Source organism: Epinephelus lanceolatus, chromosome 1 (assembly GCF_041903045.1).
Source record: "Epinephelus lanceolatus isolate andai-2023 chromosome 1, ASM4190304v1, whole genome shotgun sequence".
Lineage (NCBI taxonomy): Eukaryota > Metazoa > Chordata > Actinopteri > Perciformes > Serranidae > Epinephelus > Epinephelus lanceolatus.
Window position 1 is genome coordinate 35,252,500 of NC_135734.1, and position 25,593 is coordinate 35,278,092.

General features: G+C 42.0%; 1 protein-coding gene across 1 annotated transcript in view; it reads right to left on the reverse strand.

The window, feature by feature from the left end:
• Positions 1–953: 953 nt before the first annotated feature.
• snta1 (syntrophin, alpha 1) overlaps positions 954–25,593 on the reverse strand; it is a 59,898-nt gene continuing 35,258 nt past the window's right edge. Inside the window, exons 3-8 of the mRNA XM_033627590.2 lie at positions 12,655–12,847; positions 12,170–12,359; positions 10,051–10,181; positions 9,418–9,614; positions 6,063–6,250; positions 954–2,602 (exon numbers count right to left, since the gene is read on the reverse strand). Coding sequence (XP_033483481.1) covers positions 2,510–2,602; positions 6,063–6,250; positions 9,418–9,614; positions 10,051–10,181; positions 12,170–12,359; positions 12,655–12,847 — 992 coding nt within the window. The 3' untranslated portion in view covers positions 954–2,509. The remainder of the gene's footprint in view (positions 2,603–6,062; positions 6,251–9,417; positions 9,615–10,050; positions 10,182–12,169; positions 12,360–12,654; positions 12,848–25,593) is intronic.

Here is a 25,593-nt window from a genome sequence, read left to right on the forward strand (position 1 = left end):
CCTTTATCAGTCTGCACCTCGCTTATCGTCCACAGAACGAGGCTGCATGCCCACATTTTCAAAGCAAAATAGAACAGGCTGCAGCGAGAGTCTCTTTTTATGGGATATTTAAAAATAGTGGGTTTGTGCATTTGGTCCTTTGAAGGCAAGCTCAGGGGGTTAGTGTCGCTGTAGCCCACAGGAACGACACTCTGCAGTGCTTTTTTATTCTCCGAGTGAGGATTAGAATATATGCAGTTTACATAATCCGGTAGATCCACTTTACTAAAAATGTATGTTATCCAAGAGAGACGATACAAACTCAAGTGATGGTCAAACATGTTACAGTAAAATTTAAGGTGTGTTGATTGATTCAAGTCGTCAACTCATGCATTGAGTAACATTTACAAGTAAATGTTCCACCTTAAAAGTTGCCAGCAGTCGGCCCAGTGAATTATTTTTCCTCAGTCTCCAGTTGCTGCAGCAAAACATCCTTTCAATTTATAGTTAGTCTACTAATAAAACTCTCCACAGTATGAACAGTGGTTACATGAGCCTCAAAACAAGCCACATCTTGGCCCTGAGCAGAGTGACCATCCTCTACTGACCAATCAACAGACTGCAGTGTTCACAGCTCCACCTTTTAGTACCAGATCTGTGTGCTAGGTACCCCAACAGAGGGGGGAACAAAAATGTGGATGGTATGGAACATTTCCATTGGTACCATCCACAACTTTTCAGTCGAAACGGAAAAAAAAGCGCACTGAACTGAACCATACTGCTCGGTGGAAATGGGGCTTTTGTTTCAGTGGTTTTAAGCCTGTTAATTAGCATTAGCATTGTCACAGTTAATCATAGACTGTAAATGCACCTTGCTAACAAAGCTAGCAGCTAGCGTCAAGGTTAGCTCCACCTTCTCACCCACATAAAGTCACATTTATAGCCTATCAATAAAGCACATGCAAAGCAATCCATAAAAGTTAACAAAGTTTATTACATGTTTATATACAAACAACCCTGCAAGGCACACCTTTGTTTAAATAAGAATATACAATACATTTTTATTCTTGAAAGCAAACAGGTTTTAGTTTTGAAATATATATTAATACAAGTCTGTTTAGTGTTGGACACAGAGAGAAGGCCCCAATAAGATTTGGATGTTCAGTCGACACAAATAATAAAGAAAGAAAACAAACACTTGATGATGTAAACAACTCAATGTCTTTTTATATGGTAAATTAACATATTTAAATGTTGGACAAATTGTGTAGAAAATGGACCATTAGTGGTTTCTGATGAGGACCGTTTGTCCCCTCTCATGATTAAATTATTAAGTACAGACGAAAACACTGCACTACAAAATGGTTTAATTAAGAGCTAAACTCTACTTGAAAGCTCAATAATACAGGAGAAGTAGCTTAGCTGGACTGGCGCTCTTTCAGCTGACTCTGTCATCTATCAATACATGATTACGGAACAACCTTTGTCTGCAAGACTCTAAAAACACAAGAGCTCTTGTTTGTACTTCACATGAGCTGATATGAAATTGCACAGTCACACTGTCTGACGAAGGCTATCCAGATTTAAAGAGGGTGTCTTTTTATGTTAGGAAAATTATAAGTTTTTATCTAATTTATTGGTTAAACTAAAACACAATTACAAAAAAAGCCTTTTATAATATACTCTGTTAGTCGTTTCTCTTTGTTAGACTGTGGGTGAGCACACTTAAAACAGGGAAGAAGACAGACAGAGGGGAGAAAAGAAATTCAGCTGCTATATTTGATTTGGCATTTAGAAGTCATCTTCAACAGAAATTATGTCGCTTCTTTTATGAAAATTCAGGGTAAAGGCAACTTAAGAATCCACATAAAGAGCATATAGTTGTATTCTGTACATTGTTCATTCCAGACTATTGATCGTGTAGTTATCAGTCATGTCATTCTGTCACTCCACTGAAGCTGCCTTTATAAAGGAAAAACAAAGTTTGTCCAACATCAATCAGGACTTTTATGAAATAACTTGTTATGACTGCTCACAGCGCATAAAGCAAAGATTGAAAGATGAAAGGATGCTCATGACAAAGGCCTGCCGTGACTCATGAAACAAAACAGAACTGAACAATGGGGCAAAAACAACATAAAATGTTTGGGACTTCAAGCTTCGAAACAGTAAGATGCAGGCTGTCATTTTCATTCACACAGTTTGCCATCAGAAAGTGTGATGACCCACCGTAACAGACTTGACAGATGTCAGATCCCTTAAGTGGCTGCTGACTTACGCCATCTGTAAAACCTCTTTACTTTACAACTACAGGTTCAACAAAGGTCCATCAGTGTTGCAGTTTTCTCTTCGTTCCCCTACAGAGACCAGCAGGTGTCTGACCAGAGACGATCAGAGGCCTAGGAGGGCTGAGAAGGAGGGGTTAGTCAGCATCTTTTCCTGGGGCCACATCCTCTGGTGTCTCAGAGTCTTCTGGCTGTGTGTTTTATTGAATACTCCTATTGTCGATGTTCTGGATGGTTGGCCGTTATCATGCCAGGAGGCCGAGTCGCTTGACCTTTGCAGACAGGAAGGAGTGGATGATGAAGACTATGGTCTTGGGGCAGGCATGAAGGTCCAGTTGCTGTGAGAAGAGGTAGAGTTTGAAGAGAAGGAAATGCATAAGAGACAGGAAGTCCATTAATTACACCTTTGAACAGTGACAGATTACATTTTTAGAAACTAGAATTACCACCTTGTGGTTGTGTGGCTCTGACACACAGACTAGGTACACTTACAGTTTACATCCATGTCTGTGAGAACATGGATGCTTTGCACACATCTTCACCACAGCAGAACAGAGGATCTGTACCATTACTTCAGTTCTAAGGTAGTCACCCAAGACAAGTATCTGACCAAATGTCTCCCCTTCTGTTCCTGAGTTATGGAGTTATGATATTAAAGAAATGCCAGAAATGTTTTGTAGAACATCATGATGGCACAGTGAAGCTGACCTTTGACCTTTTGGATATAAAATGTCATCACTTCATTTTATCCTATTAGACATTTGAGTGAAATTTTGTCATAATTAGCATGTGAATACTGAGTTATGGTCAAAAACATGTTTTGTGAGGTCACAATGACCTTGACCTTCAAACACCAAATTCTGATCAGTTCATTCGTAAGTCCAAATGACAGTTTCTACCAAATTTAAGGACATTCCCCTAAGGCCTTCTTGAGATACTACGTTCATGAAATTCGACAGATGCAAGGTCACAGTGACAGTGAGTGAAAGGTTGTGTCAAATTTGCAAAAAAATAATTCTTAAGGCGTTGTTGACATGTTGGGCTCTAGTTTCCCGGCGCAGCGCAGGGTGGCGCAGGGTGGTGAACCCCGCGCAGAGCTAGTTTCGAGCAGCGCAACCCGAGGCGCGCTCAGTTTGGTAGTTTGGCAGACCGAGGTGCGCTGAGATGGGTGTGGCGGCGCAGCAGGGGGAGGTGTCCACACATGCAGCTTGGCGCAGTGACAGTTTTGTGCCAAAAGGCTTCGCCGAAGGTGCGCTAAAAGCTCGCCAGCTGAAACCAGGTCTACTGTCAGCGCAGGCGAAGCGCGGCCAGTGTAAGCCGAAGTTTGGCTGACCAGCGGACAGTGCACACACATCACCAAAACCTCACAGGCAGGTTTCCAGAATATCAGGCACATTAACAATGCAATAAATACCCAAAAAACCACTATTCAATGCAACTATCTGCAATCAGCACATAAATGTATCTCTATATCGACTGTCCCGTCACATCTGATGTCAGATCAAAGGGGACTGGCACCGTTTGGCACGCGTAATGGAAACCCAACCTGATTTGATTAAACAGCTGCAAACTAATGAGTTCACATCCCTCTCAGCCAACCACAAACAGCCACAGCATCAGATAGGGAGTATATATTCAGCATCTGTCATCTTAGAAAAGTCAAAAGAAAAGAAACAGAGTGAGACTGCGAGAGAGAAAGAGAGAGCGCACGCGTGCATGAGAGAAACGCAACATTGATTTACAATTGTTGTGACCTCCTCCCAGGCTACATTTGCATCATCAGCCCGTGGAGGTCTGCTCGCAGTTCCGTATATTCAGACACTGCGAGCTTGGACCTCCTGAACCAAAACATCAGGTTCCTCCTGGGAGAAGTTTGGCTGTCTGACGCTGCCGCTCTCTTCTGCCATGGCGAATTGAGTAAACTCTCATTACACCTTCGCACGGCGCATTTAAGGGCGAGGAGAGGGGCTCATTTGATTGGTGTGATGTGTGTAAAACCCACTCCACGCCTTTCCGACTTGCACAGGTAGGAGGGACGGAGGTGGGACAGACGAGTAGCTGCGCCAGCGCGCAAGGTGTGCCAAACTTGCAAAATCCGTCTGGCCACACCCAGTTGGCGAAGCGCAAGTGTGCTGCGCCCCTGCCTTGCCCGGTCTGCGAAACTAGAGCCCATTGTGTTTGAGAATGAGACACATTCAAGGTCACAGTAACCTTGACCTTTCATAACCAAATTCTAATCAGCAGATCCTTGAGTCCAAGTACTGTAGATTTTTTGTGCCAAATTTTGAGAAATTCCCTCAAGGTGCTCTTGGGATTCTGCATTTACAACATCGCCCAAAATCTAATTCCTTGAGTCCAAGTGAACGCTTGTGCAAAATCTGTAAAAAATTAAGCCCCCTTAAGGTTTTCTTGAAATATCGCATCACAAGAATGAGAAACACTCAATGTCACAGTGACCTTTGACCACCAAATTCTAATCAGTTTACCCTTGAGTCCAAGTAGATGTTTTGTGCCAAATCTGAATAAATTCCCTCAAGGCTTTCGAGATATCCTGTGCACATAATGCCTCCGGCCACAGCTATCACCACCGTGGAGGTATAAGGTTGGGCAACTGGACACATACATGGCTATCTGCGATTGGCTGCACACATTGTCAATTGTGTGTGTGTGGGGTTTGTCACTTTACTTTGCCAACTTAATGGTCTGCCTCTGAAGAAGGAGTGAGAACTACAGTGCTAAAACTAAGTGTTGAGATCTGTCTACCTCTGCAACACTACTCAGCAACACCCTCTTGTGTAGCAAGCTAACCCGTTAGCAGCAACAGAGACAGTGGGGTCAACAGCCTGTAGCAGCATATTTTCACTTCTGACTCTGTGAATTAAGGGTTTATTTCAACCAAACAGGAGTTGGTGACAGTTTAAACAGTGGAAAGACTAACCGAAACAGTTTTGGTTAGTTTTAATTTGTTACTATTGAATTTGAATGTAGTGTTTTTATGAGTTAAAAGGCAATTAATGTAGTCTTAATTCAGTGAAAGAACAGGACTTGTAGTTTGAATATTTCTTTTCTTGATATTTTGTGATTTTATTTTGTTTATTGATTAAGCTATAAAAAGGTAAAAGAACTTGTGGAACACAGCGAACTCGCAGCTCGAACACACACCTGTGCAAACATATCGGCAGCTGGCCAGTTGTTTGACTTACGGTGGCCAGCTGAAAAAATGTTAACATATTGCCCAACCTTAGCGCTAAATGTTAAAAAACACAAAACAAAAGGGTTTGTATTAAGTGAACACATATTTAAATATAGTTAAAATATTGAAGTAATTGTGATTTTTCTATAAAAGTTCACTTTTGACTTTGGAAAGAGTAGTTAGTCCTACATTTTCTGGAGCTTTCAACTATATATCATGGTCTTCTTCAGCAGATGGAGTTTACATTTGTCACACAAATGGCTCATTTGTTGAGTCAGGTGGAGATAGCTCAAAGCTGACCATGTTCATGACATCTCAGCAGTCTGAAGCTGAATTGAAAGCTCCATGAAAGGCTATCAAGTGGGATTATGAGATTATTTTCTCAGTAGTTGTTTATATAATCATTTAAAACATTCAAAGTAGCTGTGGCATTGTGATAGCACTCTGAAGACATTTGCCTATAATGCTGTTATCCATAAGATTTCCTTCAGAAACACTCTCATGTACTGCCATGTTTGATAAGTTAACTTTGACATATTCACTATAACAGCTATAATTCAAAAATGCTATATACTGACAAAGCCCGAAGGTAAACAGACACTTACAATCTCGGCCTCGGGGCCTCCAAAGTCGAGGAACATCATGCGAACTCCATCATCTGAGGACATTCTTAGGCGCTCAAAGGGCTGCTGAAGCAGAATACTTTTCCTGACACCCATCTCTTCTGTGAATAGTGTGAAGCCCTCATCAATGTGGACTCCCAGGGTACACTCCTTCCCATTCCAACTACAGGCTGCCGGGGTAGAAAAGAAAAAACAGGGCTTACACAGAGGCAGAAAAAAAAGTAGTAATGATTTTACAGCACACAGCTGAAGTTGTTCTCAAATAAATCTGGATCTATCACACATTTCTTGTGTTCTCATTTTGTTGTGAGATCAGTGTCACGGTGTTGGTGCGGAGCCCAGATTTCTTGGCTGTGTTCTATGAGCACTGAGAGGATAACAATATGATTCAAATAACGATTATTGTTAAGCAAAGAGAATAGCTCTTAGTTCAATGCAACACTATCCTAATTCTGGTACTAAAATTGGCCCATTCTTGGTTTTAGGGTGACAGTTTTTACACCACCTCATGCCACCAGCAGAGGGCAATGTAACAGCATCACTACACTGCACTGACTTGGAGCCTGTCATATAAAGCAGGATTACTGTGTTTCCAAAAGAAACTTTAATGACTAAAATGCAGGATCTGGATGGTGGAAGTAAAGAGAGCTGCATTGTAACACAGAGCAGACATGGCTTTATGCCATATATACAGCTGCACCTGAAACAAAAATGTTTTGTCTCCTCTCCAGTTCTTCATAAAAATCTATTACCAACAGCTTTCCTTTCTGAAAACCTAATTCCAGTCTTTTTATAAACACGCAGCCAAGAGAAATCTCCAGAGACGGAGGACATTTTGCTAAAGAACGCAGTCCCTAAATCACAGTGCAAGAAACAATAAGTGGTAACTCCTAATCCTGCTTTGTGAGACAGTCCCTGATTATGTACTTTGTGTCTTTGTTGAATAGACGTCTCATCTTGTGCCCAAGCAGTACTTGTTTGGATTAAATAGATTTGAGTTATATTCATAGATATGACTGAGGAGTTTGATCAATATAATCAGCACTTTTAATTAGAGAATACAAGATCCGATGCAACAGGCCAAAATCACTGGATTAGATAAGAAAAAAATAAAAGTATATTCCGATATGATCCATTAGCCTGACCTATCACGTACATGCTCAGATAAACTTTGTGTAACTTGCTGTAAAGAGACATGTCACATGATGATTAACACAGATGAGCAGCATGTGTTACATTAACAGTAGAGTTAGTTTATAGCTTGCGCTGTCTACCCTTAGATAATTCTTATTCAGTGCAGCTAACTTGATATCAAGTGTTAATAATGGCCTTGAGTTTCAGTTGTGAGTGCCTTCAGATGCCAGGACTACCATAATGTGTTACACTGTTCATTTCATATTATATGTTGAGGTTATTCAAGTTATGGTCAACCTTTTTGTTTTTCTATGCCAATGAGGTATCGGCCACATTGAGTTATATCCAGTATTTTACACTAGAATTATTCATTCATTTATTCAAACCTTCATTTAAGACTCTGGAAATCAGCTGATGGAGACCTTCATTTTCAGTGATACTGAGCATGAATAAAGGCATAAAAAACAACCATCAGGCAAACAGATAAACAATGTAAGCCACTTATTAATTCATTCTCTGTAACTGCTTATCCTGTTGGGGGTCGTAGGGGGGCTGGAGCCTATCCCAGCTGACACTGGGGGAGAGGCAGGGTACATCCTGGACAGGTCACCAGACTATCACAGGGCTGACACATAGAGACAGACAACCATTCACACTCACATTCACACCTACGGACAATTTAGAGTCACCAGTTAACCTGCATGTCTTTGGACTCTGGGAGGAAGCTGGAGCACCTGGAGGAAACCCACGCTGACATGGGGAGAACATGAAAACTCCGCACAGAAGGGCTGCCCCACCCTGGGTTCAAAACCAGGAATCCTCTTGCTGTGAGGCACAATGCTAACCGCTGCACCACCATGGCAACTTAAACCAGTTATAATATATACTAGCTTATGATTAAAATACAGGTTACTAAACATACTTTTGTGTAGATGATAGGTAGTTGGATAGCTAAAAGCATTTACAAGCAACTAAACAAGATCAGAAATAAGGTATTTCAACAGCCTTAATGGCGGAAGAATATCCAAGTTTATGGTCTTTTGCAGATTATTCCATGTATAAGGTTCATTTTAGGAGAATTACGTATTTCCTAATTCATATCTGATTAAGGGAATGTGGAGCAACAACCCATTCTGTGAGGGAGTACCTAGATTATATAAGTTCAGAGTTAAAAAGGATGAAATACCAGGGTGGAAGCATCTTTATCAGAGCTTTATAGATAAATAAAAACCAAAGCTGGTCCCACCTCAGAGCCAAATGTGGCCAGCCGACCTTTTGGTAAAGAGGGCAGTGATGGTTGTTGTAAGGATCACTTTTTACATACCTCAGGGCTGAGTGGTAGACAGCATAAATCATTTCAATTTAGAGGCAACAGCTTTTCCATACATAAACCAATAATCCAAAAAAGATGAATACTGATTCTACAATTCTTTTTCTATGTAGAAAAGGGAAATAATTCTTATTTCAGTGCGGAAAGCCAAGTACTGATCTCAACTTACTAATCAGTAATAATAATAGTAATAATAATAATAATAATAATAATAATAAAGAAATAATTATTCGTTTTTATTCTAAATACTCAGATTCAGATTTCATTCTGAATGTCTGAATGGTGGTAACCAATCAAAATGCCGGTAAAAGTTCTGTATGAGAAAAAGTTTGAATAAACAGATGTAGCTGTATTGCATAAGTGAGTCATGTTGTGGGTTATGTATCTCTTCCTTAGGGGGAGCACAATATGTGTTTTACAGCTTGAATATGATGTTGTTTAGATGGCCATTGGCCAAGCTAGGCAAAGTGCATCCAAACAAATATATTATTAACAGCTTAGTTCTTTAAGAGCGGGAAAAATATACGGTATTGGAAGATAATCAAAGACATGAAAAAGTGGTATTGAGCTGTCCATATTTCTGACTCTCAATATAGGCTTTTTTTTTTTTTACTGCATACCACACATCTTTATTATCCATCATGGATGTGAGCACTTTTTGTTGATGCAAAAAAGTTCAGCATGCATTCAATTTGGCATGAATTACCAAAAGAAACTTGCAGTACCATGACAACATTCATTCTTGCAAAGGGTGGGAGTCAAATCTTGAACCTTGGTTGCGTCATTCAGAACAAAGTTTTATTTTTTTTCTACTCCTAGGTGGAGAAAGATTGAAGACCGAACTGGGAGTCAAACAAATCTCTGAATCCATACCCGTGGTGACCTCCTTGATGAGCTCAGCAGCATTATGGCAACCCTCCACCAGCAGATGAGTCCAGGTGGACAGCTCCTTGGCAGAATCCACCCTGAACACATGGGTCTCCACGCCTTGCTTAGTGCCCGAGCGCAGGCCAAATGAGAGATCAGAATCCAGGAGAGGAGAACTTTTTCCTGGGCCAGAGTGGACCAGTCTGTAGATGGAGAGAAGAAAGTATGAGAAGAACAAGGATGAAAAGGAGGGTAATTAAGATTCATAGAAAACGATGAGCCAGAAGAGCAAAGGGTGTGCGTGTTGGTGTGTTACAGATGTGAACAGTGAGATGTGGAGTGCACAGGAGAGAAGGAAAGGAGGGAAAAACACATGAGTCATAGGTTCTGGTTCCACTTATGTTTTCCAAATGAACGTGACGTTATGGAGGCAAAATGTCCAAATGTCCAGTTATGGAAAGAGTGAGCATGAGCTCTTGGGCTGGGCCAAAATAAGCCGAGGCAAGTCTGTTAACTCAAAACTGGGCTGCTTAGTGTGGACAGAAGTTTATTAAATGTACTGTAAGTGCTAGGTGTGTTCATAAATACTGAGTGCTGTATGTGGTGTATGTGTATATATGCAGGCGTGTGTGTGTGAACCTGGTAGCAATGAGCGGGTGACTCTTGGTGGGGTTGCTGAGGCTCTCTTTGCTCTCAGGCAGGGAGGGATACAGGAGCAGGTCTTTGTCAGTCAACATAGCCAGTACTGGTTTCTCTGGACCCTGGGTCACCTGCGCATTTGTGGCAGAGTTGAAGAAATCATTTAATCTCACTCATATGGACCCTATGATTACTAAACATGGCACATTTCTGACAGTAATGTGTCGTGCAGTTATGAATCTGGGATAAGTGGTGATGTGTTGGGGAAGATTCACAGTCATCCAGGTCATGGTAATCTTAAGTGCTTTATCGTATCCAAGAGGCTTTTTCAATTCTCAACTGAAGAGCCTCTTGGATGAGGTGAGACGTCTTTGAAAAACAGTTGCCTACGATATAGCACTCAAGATTAATTGTTACATGACTGTAAATGAACATGTATATATGCATGTGCTTCCTGTATTTCTGTGTTGCTCCATGCACTTTAAAGGGATAGTTCCGATCTTTTGAAGTGGGCTTATATGAGGAGTATTGACACGGAAGCTAAGTAATGTACTGCTCTGGACAGGGGCAGTAACAAAGCGTATTTTAGCTACTTAAAAAAACAAAATCAGATTAATTGTACACTACATTTGGAATAATTTCATCGCTCTACTGTAACGTCAGACAGGAACTTTCGATGGAGAACTGAAGCCGTTATCACGCTCTTCAAAGCCACCAGACTCCATTAAGAACAACAGTAGTTAGCCATCGCTGAACACTGGAGCTGCTGGTCTACTGCTGCCTCCATCCGTTTCATTTGTTTGTGTTATTGTGTGACTTTGGCATTTAAAAGTCATCGTTTGGATTTACCAAGTCAAATAATACAAACAAACTAATGCGGGATTTATACTTCTGTGTTGAATCTAAGCTGTACCTACTCTACGTCGACGCAGACCCTACGCTGTAACCTGACATACATCTCCCCAGACACGTAACGACACGCCACAGCGGCACAGACTTCCTGTCTGTTTTTGTATGCTGAAACCAGTGGAAACAAAAGTTTATTTACTTTAATTTCACAGATAAGAAACAATAAATTATGAAGATAACAAAGCCTCCACAAAATAGCATTTTAAGTCTTGTCTGCAGTTTATACTGGCTTCATCTCCACTTGTTGCTAGACTAATTTATACAATGTAAAATGCCATAGGCTTGTGCTTATAACGTTAGCATGTTATGTTTGTTTGGAGAAAGTGTTTAGTATGAGACAGTTGTTTTGTCAGTGAACCTTGTGAGTTGTAACGGAGCCAAATTTTGTGACATTACCTTTGTTAAATGTTGCTGTTGTCCCTGGCTTCATATGAGTAGAGGAAAAGTCTGCTAGCTGCTAGGCTAATTTATACAATGTAAAATGTCATAGGCTTGTGGTAAAAACATTAGCATGTTGTATTAGTGGGGAAAATGTGTCCAGATAAAGACAAGTGCTTTGTCTGTGAATGCTGTGAGTTAAAGTTAAGCCGATTTGTGTTTGAAATTGTCTCTTTTAAGCCGTGGTTAATGTGTGTTTTGAATCAACTAAACTTTGCAGCACTTCACAGAAACACTGTCGCCGACTGGTGTTTTGGAGGTGTAACAGACACCACTGCACAAGTATAAATGCTCACATTGGCATAATCCACGTGCGTAAGCTACGGCATAGTCAACTGATTGAGGCAGTGGTAGACCAGCAGCTCCTGTGCTCAGCAAGCTGGTGGCTTGACGAGAGCACGGATGAGGAACTGAAGCTGCGGCAAGGTAAAGCAGTCGAAATATACTCAATATAGCATACACTTAAAATGATAAAGATTTTTTTTTTGGTGGGACTTTTTTTAGTTGACTAACATATGTTTTGCTGCTGGCCCCATCTTCCGAGGCGGTACTCCTGCCTGCTTCTTCAAACCCACATCAAATAATCAAAACAATCCCTTTAAGATAGGATTCATTGTATTGTGTTGGAAAGTTGTCTTCACCTCAGACAGATATAAAAACAGGCACAAAAACAGGGTGCCATGACATACTGAAAAAAATTAACATAAAAAATGCAAAACACTGCAGAGCAGATCTTGCAGTATGGACTATGTACGCTTGTATTCTTGCATACCTGCTCTGTAATCCAGCCCAGATGTTTGACCTCCATGCCAAGCTGCATGCTCTTCATCTCCTCCTTCACTCGGGGTAAAAGGTTGGCAGCACCAGCCTGGATGGCATTGTACCAGGACTGAGCCATGGCTGGGTCTTTTGCCCGCAGGAACACAGAGTTCTTTCTGTTGGATGAAATCACCTCGAAATACCTGGCAGATGAGATGAGAGGACGAGAGGGGGGAAGCAAGCAGGGAGGGAGGAAAAGGGAGAAAAGGGGCAGTTAGAGAAATGAAAGACAAATGACAAAAGGCAGAAAAGCTTGAGGGTGAAGAGGAAGTTTCAGATGGAACAAAGAGAATGTGTGAAGAAGACGGGGTATGAAGTCCCTTTTACACTATTCTCTCTGAGCCATTTTGTTATTTTCAGGTTAAGATCTGTGTTGAGGAATGAATGAACTGCAAATCAAAATATTGCATAAAGCTGTAAACTCGTAACACGCATTACCTGTTTTCTGTGTCCGGGGGGCACTGTTTTCGTGTCACCTGGCACATCTTCAGCGGGATGCTGCGGGGCTCCTTCGCCTCAGGTGAGAGTTCGGTGCCCCTCTGAGGTGTGGAGGGGGGAGATTCCCACGGGAGGGCCGCCCCGGGGGACCCCGAGTTTTTAAAGAAGGCCGACATCTCCTTGATGTACTTCACTGAAGCAGAGTGAGAGACACAATTAGATAAAGCGGACAGGCAGGCGAAGCACATGAAGACAGAGGAGGGAGAGAAAAAGAATTTTGGCTATAAATATGGAGCCTCCGGGTTCGCAGATGAGTTGAAAGCTGTAGCAGCACTTAACAGCTTGAAAAAGAAATTCATCTGCACAGAATTCTCAGTTTTTCTATAGAGCCTATCATCAATAACTCTTCTTAACATGGCCAATCTATGCTTCTCTCCACTTTAAAATGACCCCTCTCCCCAAGTTCATTTTTGTATTTACTGAATACAGTATTTTCCCCTCCCTTTAATGTTGTATTTTTGTTGTATGTGGATGATTCTGGCATGGGTGGGCCTGTGTTGAACACCAGCTGGAGGCAGAGAGGGGATGTGGTTTCCTCCAGCTGTGCACTGACATTATGTGGCATGGGTGAGGTGTTGAGAAATGCACTTAGGTGGTTCATTTGATACCCCGTTTAAAATTATATGATCTGTTAACTATAAAGTCAACAGTATTGAAAGTGCTGAAGCTATACAAGAAAAAAAACAATCTACAATCAGTTTTCAAATCAAGGCTGCAGAGATGAAACAACAGGGATGAAAATCTACTAGGGCCAGCTGCACAACGTTTTCCTTAAAGTCCAAGTTAAGGTTTCCATGAGATAAAATTGGTTGCACAAAACATCCTTAAGTCTTCTCCTTTAGGTTTCCTTAAAATGTTTAATGATTTAAGTTTTTCTCATTATCTTGGTCTTGTACTTAAGGAACTGCTTCAACTGTTGGACCTAAGTAACCAAAGTTATGACAAAAACATAAAGTACCTCTGTCTTAACCGCAACATTACTGAGTTTATGGAGATAAGAGAAACATAAGACATCCCGAGAAGAGCGTTCTGCGACCAGGAGAACCCGATGGACATGCTTGCTAATGAGCAAATGATGTTGTGCTATAAATCTGACCGGAAGTCAGTTCATGATTGTGACCAACTGGAGTTGGATCACTCAACTTTCCAAAGCTGTACTCTTCCAACTCCTTTACAATCAATGATTGCTCTGCGGTTTTATGCAATGGTTTCACAACAGTCAGTTATTGGCGAGGTATTTCATGTAAGCCTGGAGTGTCATACATAAGAAGCAAACTTAATGTGCTTTGTGCAACCAGCCCCTGGTCCTCAACCTGTGGCTGTTACGACAATCTCTGAAAACATGAGGCACAAGCAGACAGGACTCTGAATGGATGTCAGAACAGCCAGCAACTTTTTGCTGTGGTATAAAAATAGGTATTGAGTATTGTTTTTTATACTAGTTTTGTGTTGAAGTTTAGAATTCTGGTATCGTGACAACATTAGAAAACACAAGCCAAATTCTACATATCTTAAGAATTGTTTAAAAATGTGTTTAAACTTCATTTTTGTTGCATTATGTGCCTTGTGTTTTTATCTTGTGTTTGATTGCTGCACAACCAATTGTCCTCTGGAGACAAGTAAAATGATTCATTGACTAAAATTGCTTCATTCCCACTAATAATGACCATCAGTCATGGTGTGGGAGCCGCGTTGTCATGCCGTCATCAGTCAATACAGTCAATGTGACAATCAGTATTGACTGTTCTGTAGTCTGTATGATTAACATTATCAAAAATGGCATCAATAACTACAGGGAACAGAAGGGTTAGGAGCACATAACTACACTGTAGGACAGATATCTCCAGTGTTGGGCAAGTTACTCTCAAAATATAATATTACATATTACTAGTTACCTTCATTTAAGAGTAATAAGTTACCTATTCGACTACTTTTGTACTACTTTCACCAAAATGACCTCAGAAGAACTCACAGTCATTTTAAATGGATGAGGGTCATGTTGTTTCACAGCAGGTAGTTAAAGCACTCAAGCTTCAGTTTATTACAGTTCATTTCAAAGCCAGTGTTGCAGGTCTGACCCATTCATGCATTCACACACACACACACACTGGTTACCACTTTGTGTGAAAAGCTCCTGCTTATATTATTAATAACGTGATGATATAGAACAAATAAATAGCCTAGACCCTTTGAAATAAATGAATATCCTTGGGCAGAGAGTCAAAGTCTGATAATTATGAGATATGGATTAATATTTGTGGGCTTATGATATGAAACACAATGTTAGCACAACAAGCGGAATGGCGAGTGATCAAGCCACTATGACCAGCGCAATGCCTGCTGCCTGTGTGCCAGTCAGCTACAGCAGCAACGGAGATAGAGTTATGCATAAGAACGGGATTGTGTAGTGGTGCTGCTTTGCAGTTGTAGGGGATGTGAACAAGGACAAACATCCAACATGTATTAACATCACCGGGATGGGGATACAACAAACCGGAGGCCAGCTCCTAGGACGCAAAAGCAGAATGAGATACAGTGTAGGTATATGAATGGAAACACACTGGACATGATAACGCACATGATCACCGGCACCCTTCTATAAAGGTAGCGTATAATGAATGACAACACACAACAACCTTCACCTATTATTTTAAAAAGTGTTATCCAGTAATTTTTTCACATTTACAAATTTGTTGCCCCATGCGTTTAACACTAATTATTCTTTTTCACCTTAATGACCATATCCAATGTCGAAGTGGCCCCTTATTAGAGAATTTGGACCATAATTACCAGTACTTTTTGAGTTATTAAACAAATTCAGCCTTTTGTGTTGTTTTCCAATGACTACAATATTGCAACCCATAATTATTAGAATTACATCATCTTGTTTTGGCACACTGCCCAGCTCTATTCTGTACACAACTCTTTTAAAATGCAAAGTTTAACCACTCACACACCTACAAACACCTACTATCTCATATACACGCACACACACACACGTACATAGAAACACATGTGGCCTCAGCTCCAGTCCAGTAGGCTGTGGTATGGGTTTGGCACAAGTAGCCACTGCTGGAGTAAAAATAGCCCAGAGGACATGGCAAGGCATGAGGCTGAAGGCTGAGCTCTGGTTTCACTGGGGAAGTGTGAAGTGCTCTTCTTGCTCAGTACAAGAGGCATGTAGCCAGAGGGCAAGCAGAAGAGTCACAGCGCAGGACAACAGCAGAGAGAGAGAAAGAGGGGGCTTCCACCATTCCCAAAATAGAGCCCCTGCCAGCCAGTCAGGCAGGCAGGCAGCCATACAGTTATTTTCTTAAAACATCAAGCAGTACATCATATCCACAACCGTGCAGTGGCTCCTTCTTTTATAGCTGTATTTCACTACAAACAGTGCACAAGTGATTCAGACTTCTCGTCTATCAGGAGCTGGCAGTGACTCAGTGATTAAAGAGAGGGTCAAAGTATAGAAGGGTCGGTCCTCAGAGCACCCCTGCTCACTCTCCGTAAAGCTGCTTTCAGACATTAAGTCTGCTACACTGCTTGTTTCATCTGTCTGTTGAAGCAGTGGCTTTTAGTTTCCACACACACAGGACTTTAAAAAAGTGTCATGTTGACTGTTCAAAAGGACACGGTTGCCACGTATGCAAACTAGCTCACATGATTGGCATCCAGCCCGTGCAAAGAGGCATCGCGGAAAGTTATGTGATGAGCAAGCCGAGAGATTGTTCACTTGTTATCTCGTCCTTGGCACCGGCGGAACAACTGTTATCAAATTTCGATGTCAAATCGAGCCATCTCCAGCCATCCTTGTAAAAACAATCTCTCGTTTCAGTGTAATCTGCCACTTTAAAATCCTTAATATGATCAAGTGTCACTCTGCCGTCCCCTATAATTGGTTCTAATGCCACAGAAATGTCAAATGGAAGAACGTCATAAAACCATGTGCTTTCAGTGGCATAAGGACTGCGTGTGCTTACACGTGAGAGATGTTCAAAATGGTGCAGAAATGGTCCTAAGTCGGAAAACTGCCAGAACAGCGCTTAGGGGAAAAATGACTCAGTTTCTTGCCAACATTTAAAACTGGCAGAGCATTTTAGGACTAAAGTGCATGTCTGAAGGGGACTTAAGTAGCTGCAGAAAAGGGCATGACCTAAATGCTGAAAACTATAAACATACAGTAGCTCCTCTGAGTCAGCAGTATCCTCGCCGTCTTCCCGTCTGCAGCTCTCCTTTTTGAAAACGTATTCTTTCTCCACAATATTGTCCTGGATTTCTAATCTGCCTCTAATCTTTCCCTCTCTCCCTGTCCTCAGAGATGAGGTCTGTTCCTTTGCAGTTTGGGATGTGGATTGTTTCAGTATCTGAAAGCTAAAAATCTCTTGCTATTAAATGGTTTCTCCTCTCAAATCTATAAAGAATAACCAAGAAGAATGACTCTGTTTCCCCCACTTTGGATTAAGAGTATTGAAAACGCCTGCCTCACATACTCTCATTTTCTCCCCCCCTCTCACTGACGCTGGTCTATGGTTTCCAGGGACAAACATTTGGGCCTATGACACACACACACACAGTCTGGGTTTAACGCAAACACTTGCTCACACTCCCATGGCTAGGCACACATGCAAACACACATAAATGAGCACACAAAGTAATGCACAGCCAAAAATAAATTTATGACTTGGAATCCCTGCGGCTGAGTCTCCAGCCTCAGTGCTTTTTTTGAGACTGACTTAGTGTCCACAGAGCAGAGTGCAGAAGGCTTGCTCAGATTTGTAGCCTTTTTTTCCCACTTGTTCTTTTGCAGATTGTTCCTAATTTAAATCATAGTTTATTCAGACAAATTTTGATTATGAATGCTTGTGTCTTAAGGTTGGATGAGGAAAAAAGGTTTGTATTCCTCGAAGTATAAAGAAAAAATATTTGCTTGTTTTGGTATTGGTACCAAAACCCAGGTGTCATATCGGCACGGGTATTGAAATTCTCACTCCACATTATAGGTATCCCAGTAGGCTATTAGGGACCTGGGTGTAAATCTATCCCTGAGGCCCAGACACACCAAATTGGCATCAAAGAACGAGCAGCAACAAAGGCCGACTGTTGTGTCGCTTTACGTTGCTTATGTCTCGGTCAAAAATTTGCACTTGAACACACCGCAAACTACTGCATGAAAGGACACAACTCTCTATACAAGCAGGCAGCTGTAGTCTGTATTCATCATTAAAAAAAGGAAACTGGAATGCTGGGAAGACAGATTCAAGACACTAGATAGGCAGTTAGCATGCTAACAACACAACCTGATGATCAAGGGACAAATGATATTTACCATGCGCTAGTGAACAATAAACAATAATGAACATTTTCTGCTAAAAAAGCTCCATGGCTAAAAAGATACTCGTACCTAATATAACAGGTTTGTTTCAATCCCGCACCCTCTTGACATTAAGCCTCCTACAGACTATGAGATTTTAGCAATCTTATAAGTTTTGTGCAGCTACAGTGTGCGACATGGATCTAATAAACTTACAACATCGAGTTTGATGTACATGCACATAATTGAAACCACAAAATATCTCCATACTGCTCGTCTGTAGTGATCCAAGAGTCCTGAATGTGTTTTTGGACGTTTGAATCTGGGGCGCGGTCAGCTTCCATTAGGCATGAGGGTGAATAAATAATGAGTGAATTGTCATTTTTGGGTGCACTATTCCTTTAAGTTTTCTGGCACTATATACTGTGTCTGTGTGTGTTTGCTAGCTCCAAGGTTGCTCCCCTGGCAGCTGCAAATCCGCCGCTATATCCTTCCATGCTTTGTCCTTCTTTGCGTGCTCATGGTAAGAGCTGGAGGACATTATACAGGCAAGACTTCTGCTGCCACAACTCCACAAGGTTTCACTCTTTGCTGGAATCCCACACATTTCTTCTAGCACATTTTGCCTCCATGGTGAGCTGCTATGGGTCTGTTTGTTAAGGTTTAGCACGAGTGTATCATTTCATGCTGCATTTCTATTGGTTGGTTAATAGACGTAGGTCGTAACAGCAGTCGCACAGCTAGATGGTCATCCCAAATTTATGACACTGTCAGAATTTTATCCCAGGCTGTCTTTGATCCATCCTTGAACCTCTCTCACTGAACCACAAAGATATCGCCTCACTTTTTTCATGATGGCCATCTTTCGTCTGGGACACCCCAAAATCACACTGTATACCAGGTTTTAGTCATCTGTTTGCTTTCCTCGCTTTTCTCTTCTCTTGCACTGAGCTGCCAGTAAGAGTGATTCTCTCACTGCTCTGTCCCCGATTCAACATGCTGAATCAGCAAATAAACAGCCAACAGGAGACAACAAGTGCCAATGGTGAGAGAAACACAACGAGACAAGGGTAACAGATGCTCAACAAAGGCCCGATATTGATCGACGGCTTGGTGTGTCAGGGCCCTTAGTTAACAGTTTTTTTGCTCTATGCCCCCCTGATGTTACCTTCTGTGTATTGACTACACCCACATTACATGAACCTGATACATATGAAGAGTCTTCTTTCTCCCTTTTCTACTAGAGAATTTCACTTGCCTCATTACACTATGCATATTCAGTTGAGTGTACTATAAAACATGTGCATTAGTAGACAAAACCAGATGTATTGAGGATGTGTAGACTGGGAATACGAAGCAGCAAGCAACCAATATGTACCAGCTACAGCTTTGAAGTAGCTGTCAACTTGCATACGTAATGTTTCATGGAAATGAGCTTCTGTCCATTTGTTCCTGTGCCAAGCCATTGATGTTTGTACCACAGGGTAGCCAACTGCTTCCTTGTTGCTGGACCAAGGCCATTCAAAATTGATGTGGTCAATCTCAATATGGCAGGCTAGGCCACAAGACTGGGAATTTAAATGGGATTGCCTACATTATTTTTACAAGTGGAAGGTCCTTAAACCCTGCAACTATACTGAATAAGAAAGAGGTGTGGGAATTTCTCAGTAAAGTCCTCTTGGGTATTAACTGACACTTCAGTGATAGATATATGCATATGATAAGGATGAGCCTGTTTATACCTGGTATTAACATGCATGTGGGGTCACAAGTGGATAGCATTTAGTTTATCTATTCCCATCTGGTATAAGTGTCTCTACAAGTGTTTTGAGTGACCACTTGTGATCAGATCTCACCTTCCCACTCTATATGCAAATAAATACATCATTTCATTCATCATCATAAAGGAATTACCGTGTTGAGCTCCATGCTGCTAGCATCTAGGGATGTCACGATACCAAAAATTCAGTCGGTGCCGGTACCAGTAAAATTACACGATACTCGATACCAAGGTCGATACCATGGTTTAAGAAAATAAAAAACAAAAAAAAATCCTAAGATCCCATGTACAAGAAATACTTTATTAAAATATTTGCATATAAAATAACATTTCTATCAACAGATTGATATTATACTTATATTTTTTCTTTTTCTCTTTTTCTCTTTACCTATTTTTCGTTGTAAAAAACATTGATAAACATCCGCCATAAACTCAATAAACTATTTAAATATTTACTATTTAAATCACTGACAGTGTTTGAGCCAGCCACAAGAATGTGTGGAATTTCATTGATTTCATTCATTGTTTGTCCTGTCCCCGTGCAAACGGCGTTTTTAAATGTCCATGGTCCAGCTGTGGAAAAATCAAACATCCCAGTACAATAAATCAAACGCACCCCAACCGCTGTGTTTCGCAAGTAGACGTGCATGCGCAGTCACGTACTGATGAGAATTAAATCCCCGATCGTTAGCTCACACGCAGCTTGCTCAAGCTGTTCTCTGTGTTGTTGAAATTAAACAAAATAACATGGAACATATCTGCTTATTATGCTACTGATTTTAATTGGGATATTTTTTGATGAACTGAATGACATTTAACGGAGTGTTGCACGTCTCTAATGCTAGGCCAGGGCTCGACAGTGCGAGCGTTTCACTCGCATTTGCGACTAAAAATAGATGTGTGCGAACTGTAAAAAATATTTAGGGGCACATGTGCGCATAAAAAAAAAAATCAGCCGAAGCAGCCTATATTTTTGTCAATAAAAAAATATGATAATCTAACCGCAAATGTTGGAGGAACTCCAGCCGCCTTCCCTCTTCCCCGTGTGACACGGTTATGGGCGGTTTTCCAAGCCACTGTCGGCACAATGCGCTCTTGCGCCGCGGTAGCACATACACAATGAATGGGTTTGTTGGCGGAGGTCTGCGCTTTGCGCGCTCTGTGTGAAAAGGGCTTAAGCCCCACTGTCGGCAGCGTGGAAATAAGTCAAAGTGTGGAGGAGATGGACCGGGTTAAGCGGCGGATCTCTGGAGAAGCCTGCTCCGTTCTCCCCATAGTTCAAATAATTTCAACTCTGAGCGCAGCGCTCGGGCGGAAAATCAAAGCGGTGCACAACGCCAGGGGTAGCGGTGCCGCTTTGTCAGGCGTTGCTGCCCTCTCCATAGACAAACAATGGGACAGCCAGTGCAAAGCGGTTTTACAGCTGATCATGTGTAGAGGCCTTTAGGGACCGTTCGCCACGGTACCGCTGCTGGGCAGGGTGGAAATAAAGCCCTTTTCACACATAGTGCGCAAAGCGCAGACCTCCGCCGACGAACCCATTCATTGTGTATGTGCTAACTTGCCGCAAGTGCGCACCGCTCTGCCGCCGAGCTGAGCGGCGCGCGAGAGGGCGCATGTTGCGGCGTCTGCGCAGTGTGACGACACCTTGGCGCCGCGTGTCCAATAGCAGAGAAGAGCCTGAAGTAGACCCGGAAGCGGTCACCATGGAGCTGTAGCTCCTGAACGAGCCTGTACAAATCCTGTCCTCTGCGCCCTACCCCGCGGTGGGCGCCGTGAAAGCTCTGTGTGAAAGAGGCTTAAGCTTAAGTCCTGCAGAGTTTCAGAGGACCTGGAGAATGTTTTAGGATAGTAATAACATTTTATAAGATAATCATATTGCAGAGATGATATATGTAAGATAATAACATTAAAGACAAAATTAAATTGCAACAGGCCTACTTTTTCAAAACTTGATAATTTTACTTTTCTGTACATTTTGTATACAAATTCATTAAATAATTTTGCTTGTAAATGTCTATTTGCATCACGTTTATTACTGAAAACACATTATTTGATCAATTTACATTGTGCCCCTAAACTTCTTTGTGCGCTCCTTACTTTTTCAACTTAGGAGCACATGTGCTCCTTGGGAAAAAAGTTAGCGTCAAGCCCTGTAGGCTCATAGGAGACCACCGGACTCTCTCCCCGGGGAGGGGCTGGGGGGAGAGGGAGATGTCCGGAGTCCGGACAAAGCTCCAAACGGAGCACAGACGGTTCAGAAGCAATTCGGAAAGAGTTAAAAGCAATTAATAAACCGACAAAGTGATGTTTAAAACTGCATATATTGCTAGCAGATCTATACTCTGGTATAAAGTGCAGTCGTGTCTGGTTCTAAATGTGGGCTTTAGAAGGCAGCCGCTCTCTCCTCTTCCTCGTCACCCCCTCACTCTGAATGTAGGCATGGACTTTGACTGTAACGCTATATATGGCGTATACTGCCCCCATCAGTTCCAGAAGAGTCATATCACCGATTCTTACGCTGGTATCGGTTCTTCCGGTTTTTCAAAAAATGAGTATCGCCGGGTTTTTTTCATCATGGTATCGAAAGGTATCGCGACTATCGGTTCTCATGACATCACTACTAACATCACATGGCTAACATTAAATAACAGTTATTGACGGTTATAATGAGAGAGGTGATCTGTTTCTGTGTTGGTGTGAGTTTGTTGGGACCGCAGCCACTGCTGCGTTAGCTCATGCTAACAGGGCAGATGTTGAACTGACCATTCACCGAGAAGACAGCGGTTCCAAGGACAGTCCTTCAGCACTGCTTCTAACGTGTAACAGCAGCAACAGAAAGTTTTCGTATCTGGCGGGGAGTTGGTCAGCGCATCACAAGAGTAGTAGTAGTCCTTCAGTCTGGTCCAAGACACATTAGCGTACACTAGGGATGGGCATCAATTTTCGATTATCGATGATTGATTGTTAAGGCTTTTGATCAATCAAATAATTTTGATCGATAGTCGCAGTGTTTCCCTACAATGCCTGGCATAGGTCCGGCGAGCCGCCGTGCCAACGAGACCCCCTGCCTGGCGAGCAAGGCGGCTCGACGGGCCTACGAGACCCCCGCTGGACCTATGCCAGGCAAAAAAAATCAGAAACAGACAGAGGCTCTCATTGCTCTCCAAAGCCTCGGCGGCTTCCCTTGAGGCCTCTGAAAACACTACGCCATTGAAAGACAGAGGTTTTGCTGAAAACTGAAGCCTGTAACTCTGGCTGGCAACGGTTGTAAACACCCAGGGGTGAACTGCGCATGCGCGCCATTCTTCCTCTTTGGCCTGGGGGGTTGAAGCTCAAAACTGGGGCAGCTGCGCTCTCTTGGGGTGACAGTCTGCACTGCACTCTTTTGTTTTCTCTTTTAAAATACTCACTCATCAATTAATTGATAATTGATCGTTCATTTTTTTGATGATCAAATATTGAATTTTGATCGTTTGCCCATCCCTAGCATACACACTGCTGAAAGACTATGGCCATATGCAGGATCTCAAGACACATTGAGGATATTCATTCATTTTCCATAACCGCGTATCCTGTTGGGGGTCATGGGGGGCTGGAGCCTTTCCCAGCTGACATTGGGTGAGAGGCAGGGTCCACCCTGGACAGGTCGCCAGACTATCACAGGGCTGACACATAGAGACATTCAACCATTCATGCTCACATTCACACCCACAGTCAATTTAGAATCACCAATTATGATGCACGCCTTTGGATTGTGAGGGGAAGGCGAAGTATCTGAAGAAAACCCACGCTGACACGGGGAGAACATGCAAACTCCGACAGAAATTTTAACCCCCCGACTCTGGGTTCGAACCAGGAACTCATAATTCATACCTGTAGCAAGAGTTGTCCACTTGTGATCTGAACATCCAAGATGCATATAATAACATATTAATACTACCAGGTGTAAACAGGGCTGATGTCTTAGTCATTCCACTAGTGCAATACTTTGAATAATAAGTTTCATAACTTTGTTGGAGACAGCAAGAAGCAAGGAAGCAGACATTGCTGTAGGTGCTAATATCTGGCACCTAAACAGCGTTCTATTCTCAGTGGTCATTATTCTTTATTATGTAACACTGAGTTTATGTTTGTGTTTCATGCAGCACAAACAGAACAGGCTGGGGAAAAACACCAATCATAGCAAGTGTAAGGAGATATTTACTTCTGTAAAGAGGCTTTACTACTCTCCAAAAACCGATATGGAAATGATCGCATTGGTGTTTCCCAGATTAGAAATGTCAGGCATTAGCTGTGGCCCCATATAACAAATTGGGCGAGATAGCTTTCAAACAGAGCGGTGAATGAAAAGGAGAGGAGAGAGGGATGGGGAATTGAGAGGAAGGAGGACAGGAATAAACAATGTGGAAAGGATAGAGAAAGGAAGAAGAATGAGAGAATAAGAAGAGTGAGACAGGCAATACAGTGAGACAGAACATATAGTTAAGCTCAGCCAGAAATGTTGCCATGAATACCAGTGGCGGCACATTCAATACAGAGCTAAAATTAGCTGAGATGGCACTGTTATTACTTTAGCTTATCTGGCAGCCAGTGAAACTACTTTTGTACTGTGTGTGTGTGTGCACGCGCGGGTGTGTGTATGAGGAGTTTCTCTGCTTCTTCTGCAGAATCTGCCACTAAGCTTTTCCTACTAAAGTCTGTACATTGAACTTCACAAATCCTGACCAGACATTTTCAGCCAATTCAGTTTTGACACAATTCACTTAACTGTGGTTTGAAAAGCTTTTTCTTCCTCACTTCCCTGGATGGTCCGAATTGCCAAAGCACAAGTTTAAATTTTCTAACAGCCAATACTCTCCATTGTGTTGACTGCCTAAAATACATGCACAAACAGACACATACCCACACCACATCAGCCCCACCCTCAGCCTGCATCTTCAAGCAGACTCTGAGAGTCCCATGTACAGGTATCTAATTAAAAAGCCACTAAGTTGAAACAGTTTGGCAGTCATAACCACGCTTCAAAACATGTGGTCAAAAAGTGCCACTGGCTTGTAAAAGGCCAGACAATGCTCTAAAGGCTGAACGCCAGCCCTTCCTCCCCCCTGCCACTGGTTGCCGTGGGAGCAGCTGGAATGTCATTGGCCAGTCAGCGACCTCAGAAGCATGCTGTTGGCTCTGTAAACCATGTCAGACGAAGAATGTCCCAATGTTACACCACCAACGAGGAGAAATGTCTTCGGCCAAACAACATCATAAATAACTGAGCAAAATACCAGGAACACTTGCTGTTCTCATTCAGTACATTGAGGTCAATCGAGGTAAAAGAAAATTAAAGGTATTACTGCATCCACTTGAAGGAATACTTGACCATCTATTACGTACTTTTAATTGATAAAGAAAACTTTGTTTATCTTGCATGCCTTCGCTGAACGAAGAATTCAAAAGCAGAGAAAATTCTTGCAAACAGCCCTTTCCGATGGGAAACCAAACTGAGTGAGAAACTTATCTGTGCTCATATACGTAATTGTATCTCTCTGAACATGGGAGCTTCTCGTAAACCACTGCTGTTTAAAACACATTGTACAGTATTCTGATTAAAGCAGCATTAAGGCCTTTGCACACTGAGTCCGGCTTTTAGTCCAAAATAGAGTGTGCCAGGGCTGACGTCAAAACCCGGAAGTTTAGCATCGCACTGGTTCCCGGAAGTGATTTTTACATTGCGTTTTGGATTATGTCAGAAAATAAGCTCTGTGGCTAACACAAGTTTATGATACTTACAGGTTTT